Here is a 4,996-nt window from a genome sequence, read left to right on the forward strand (position 1 = left end):
ACCTACCTACCTACCTACCTACCTACCTACTACTCTCCTCTCCTCTCTCTCTCTCTCTCTCTCTCTCTCTCTCTCTCTCTCTCTCTCTCTCTCTCTCTCTCTCTCTCTCTCTTTCATGGCTAATTATTCCATTAGCGTAGTTCTTATGGTGCTCACTCTTCTGCACTACCATGTCCATGGAGATCATCAGCAACAGCATTCTGACGAGGAAAGAAGAGATGCTGGAAATGAAGGTTGTGATATATTCGGAGGAAGGTGGGTTCCCGATGAGTCGTATCCTCTCTACAGTTCATCACAATGCCCCTTCATAGAGAGAGAGTTCACTTGCATACAGAACGGCCGTCCTGACCAATTGTATCTCAAATTCCGGTGGCAGCCCACTGGTTGCAACTTAACAAGGTAAGACGATCTCTGCTTTTTTAGTTTCAGAAAGGCGAAGATGAATTAATACGTGGTTTGAATTGGTAAATGTAAATGCATGTCTGCCTCTCTTTTTTTCTTCAAGGCCTTTTTACCATACAAAGAACTTAACGAACTTATCAAATCTTTCGAATGAAAAAGAGGATCTTACTTTGCAATAGAGTTTCGCTTCTTACTTCTAAGCCGGCCAACTGCTCATTCCGTGATTAATTCTGTTACTTCTAACGCTCATGATTGAGAGTTCTATATACTTTGTCTTATTTTCTGTCAGAAATTCTATATATTTGCTCACGGGTAAGGGGTCACCCTACTTTTCTGAAATATTGGTGTGATGTTGGTACTGGGTTTCTATGATCAGAAAGCTAAAGATACGAATTTGAAGAGGACAGTACCATTTTCCATGTTCGGGTTGAAGTAATTTTTTTCATTTCAATAACATATTTTTGAAGAAACAGATTTGAGGGTGGATGCATTGACAAATCATGATCACTCTCTTAGCATAGACAATCATATTTGACAACTTAATTGGCTAGGAAGTGGACTTTGTCTACCTAGGCAAGGAGAATCAAGATTACATGGGTATAAAGTACGTGTATGAGTGTATCCCTAACAATAACAAGAGCTAGGTTTGATCCTTATTCTGCTCTTACAGCTTTTAATTCTGACTTATATGTGTTGTTGGGTTCTCCACATCTCACATCAATGTTAGCTGAATTTTCACAATTTGTTTAGAGGTCGAGAGAGGGTTGTCCATGCATGGGTTGCTTTCATAGAGTTTTGTCCTTAATCTTTGCCAGAACGTAACTGATATAGATGGCTTAATTTACTCAACTGGAACTTCTGCAAAACGATCATGTGATCGATTGTTACAAAACTTGATAAAAATTGACGTCTCGTTGCAGGTTTGACGGTGGAGATTTCTTGAAGAGATATAGAGGGAAGAGCTTCATGTTTGTTGGAGACTCATTGAGTTTGAACCAATGGCAGTCACTCACTTGCATGCTCCATTCAGTTGTTCCAGAGGCCAACTACACACTTGCTAGGGTGGGTGATCTATCCACATTCACCTTCCCGGTACGACTCGATTTCGCCTTCTTTATTCTTTAATTTCAGTTAGTTAAGTTCGGAATTCGGTTTAACAATATTAATACAACTCATTCATTTGACGCTAATAATACTACGAGGTTCCCCCAGTTTGCTAATAGAGTTTTAGCTAAGTCAAAGGCAATGTGCGCTGCCGCAGTTGGCTAATTAATCATGCATTTGTTAATGCCATTGATCAATGACAATTATGTTCTACCGATTCATATATCAGTGAGCTAGCTACCAACTGTATAGAAGATTAGTTAGTTACTTATAATGCATATATGTGAACTTGAAAGATCTAACAACCGCAATGATGGATATTGAGTTTATATATACTTCTTCTTCAAGTTATATAACCTGTCAATATCATCACTTTTTATATCACCTAACAAAACCATTTCTATTGTTAAGTGATGAGTTGAACAAGAACCAGCTAGGTATGTATATGCATATTATATATTCACACACCTTAATAGAACAAATTAAAGCTCCTATCACCACAGGGCCGGTTCTAAGAGATTTAAGGCCCAGTGCGAGAAAAAAAATTTGATATTTTTTTTTTTAAAGTAGACGCCACAAAATCGGATATTTTCTTTCTTTAAGTAGTTGGAGAAAATATCAAGAAAGAAATACTTGTGCAGTCGCTTTAACTTAATTAAAACAAGGTGAATTCCAAGTATTTTGATCAATAACAGCAAACATGCTTGTAAACAAAATTACCCAAATCTTAGAAACATGGAGCTCTAAAGCATTATTTGTAAAAAAAACAAAACAAAAAAAACTAATGGAATCTTCCTACGATTCTAACATCATAAGACGCAAAATCGGAAGGCTATTCAACTAATTGCATATCAATTTCAAATTTGAAATACTAAAAAATTCCATGGCTCTTTAGATTTGATAATGGCTATATTTAACTAAAAATGAAGTAACCTGATTGTGTTGATCAATATTGTTACTGTTAAATGCGAAAAACATAAAATATTTCTTGGGAACTGAAATTTACACTTCTAATTGTACAATCCACATTTCCACTTTCCGAAATTTTGTCTTTACTGACATACGTTTTGTCTTTTTGTGAAAACTTTACCCAAAAAAGAAATGTGTGAGTGTGAATTGTATTATAGGGAATGTAAATTTCACTCTCCTATTCGACGAAAGGAAAGTTGCTCTCCCATTAATATTGACATGTATAATTATTACCGTTGTGTTTATCATCTGATAACAAAAGCTATATTATTATAATATATATAAATGACAGTATAAATATGTTAATTTATTACCTAATCCTAGCCCCAAACCACGTGTTTTAAATCTGGTGGTAATAATAGTCATAGGCTCATAACACAACTTTTTAATAACAAATACAAGGCCTAGGATGCAAGAAATAGAGAAGAACACCATCAAAAAATAATAATAAATTGTGTGCCTCTGACCCCCTCTGCCCCTGGGCCCCGTGCGGTCGCACAGGCTGCACTGGGGTAAGGCCGGGCCTGTATCACTGACAAATAGATAGAACAGGAGAGTTGGAAGAGACAAACTATGGTACTGGGATGTATATCCTATTTTTATTTTACATGTACTTGAACAAAAATTATAATGTCATGAATCAAATTACAACATTGAGAACAAATTTACCAAATTTATTTACACTATTTACATGAAATTAAACAAAATTAATTTACATGAAATTAAACAAAATTACAACTATGAGAACAATTTGTTTAAAAAGTTGTAAAATGGTTGTACATTTTATAATTACAATTATTAGAACAAGATTGCAAACAATACGACTCAATATTACCACTTTGACTATAAATATGTTGTCACATTTGTAAATGTAGGTATCACATACGGGTAGGGAAGAATTTCCCGATTATTCTGTATCATACACGATTCTTCGCCAGGTTCACAACTTCACATGTGACAAATGATTGAAATGAATGATCTATTAAACTGCAAAACAATTTCGAATAGTGATTGATTAGACATCAATTTGGACCACATTTAAAATTATCTACGGCACCCGTGTATATAAAGTCCTGTCCCAAATTCAAAAATCTAATCCATAGTAACATTCATTGGTTTTGAGATTAATTTTACTATAAACCGTGAATAATTGTAAGTAGGGTTGCAGGAATACAGTGTAAAGGTGATGTTCTCTCGGAATGCATTTCTAGTTGATACAATAGCAACACCTGCTGGCCGAGTTCTTAAGCTCGACTCTATTCAAAGCGGGAAACTTTGGAAGGGAATCGACTACTTGATCTTCAACACATGGCATTGGTGGCTGCACACCGGAAGAAAGCAACCGTAAGTTCGACAACGACAAATCTTTGGTAGCAATGACGACGGGCATATACGTGTTCTTCATTCGTGCTTATGTCTCTCATCACATACGCTAACCAACTCGTGATGAGAGATCTAAACACATTAGTTGGTTAGCATATGCAATACAATTTTGATATGATGTGAGATCTATACAGGACTTCTTATAGATAAAGCGATCTAAACATGCATGAATAGTAGTATTTGATAATGTACGTATGTGCTGCAGTTGGGATCTTATTCAAGAAGGAAACAGAACCTATAAAGACATGGATCGCTTGGTTGCGTATGAGAAGGGGCTCAATACATGGGCTAAATGGGTAGACACCAATGTAGACCAAACAAAAACCAGAGTCTTCTTCCAAGGAGTTTCCCCAGATCACAATAAGTGAGACTTCCTTTCCCTTGTTCTATACCGCATTGATCATATCTAGTCATGGCAACGTTAAGTCTAACATGTTACATTGTTGCAAGAGTAACTCGTGATATTGTAATATACCTTATTTAACATAATTATGTTCTCTTTTTTTATTCTTCTGCAACTTTGTTATTCCTCGAACTAATTATGTTATGGTTCTTTACCAGCGCAAGTGATTGGAGGGATCCGACAGCGAAAGCTTGCGAGGGACAAACAAAACCGGTGGCCGGGTCTCAGTATCCGGCAGGACCTCATCCAGCAGAGCAAGTAGTAGAAAGGGTGTTGCATTCCATGTCATTCCCAGTTTATTTGCTAAATGTGACAACCCTTTCCCAACTAAGGAAAGATGGCCATCCATCTGTGTACGGCCACGGTGGTCACAGGGACATGGATTGCAGCCATTGGTGTCTCGCTGGCGTTCCGGATGCTTGGAATGAACTCCTATATGTAGCTCTTATACAAAGCTAACTAACACCAGTACTTGATTAGTTATATATAGCTGTATATATATTCAAAGAAACAAGACTTTGAAATTCTTAGATTAATCAGTAATTAATAGCAATAAAAAATCTTAGTTAGTCATGCCTGATGCCAATCTTTACTAATTGCAGAATCTTTATTAAGTATATCTTAGGCAACAGAATACTATTTCTCTGTCGCCTAAGAGGTGATTTCCAGTAGTGATCGAGCCTGATACAATCAAATTTTGCAAGAATGGACTGTAAGAAAAAATGCAGTGAAATA

The 4,996-nt window shown here is 36.3% G+C and overlaps 1 protein-coding gene across 1 annotated transcript; it reads left to right on the forward strand.

Annotated features, from left to right (window-relative positions):
- The first annotated feature begins 145 nt into the window (after positions 1–145).
- LOC101302967 lies at positions 146–4,743 on the forward strand. The gene is made up of 5 exons (XM_004305408.1): positions 146–399; positions 1,323–1,494; positions 3,644–3,819; positions 4,064–4,222; positions 4,420–4,743. The coding sequence occupies exons 1-5, from the start codon at positions 146–148 to the stop codon at positions 4,718–4,720; spliced, it is 1,062 nt and encodes a 353-aa protein (XP_004305456.1). The 3' UTR covers positions 4,721–4,743.
- The last annotated feature ends 253 nt before the right edge of the window (positions 4,744–4,996 follow it).

The sequence above is a fragment of the Fragaria vesca genome, linkage group LG6, assembly GCF_000184155.1.
Source record: "Fragaria vesca subsp. vesca linkage group LG6, FraVesHawaii_1.0, whole genome shotgun sequence".
NCBI classification, from domain to species: domain Eukaryota; kingdom Viridiplantae; phylum Streptophyta; class Magnoliopsida; order Rosales; family Rosaceae; genus Fragaria; species Fragaria vesca.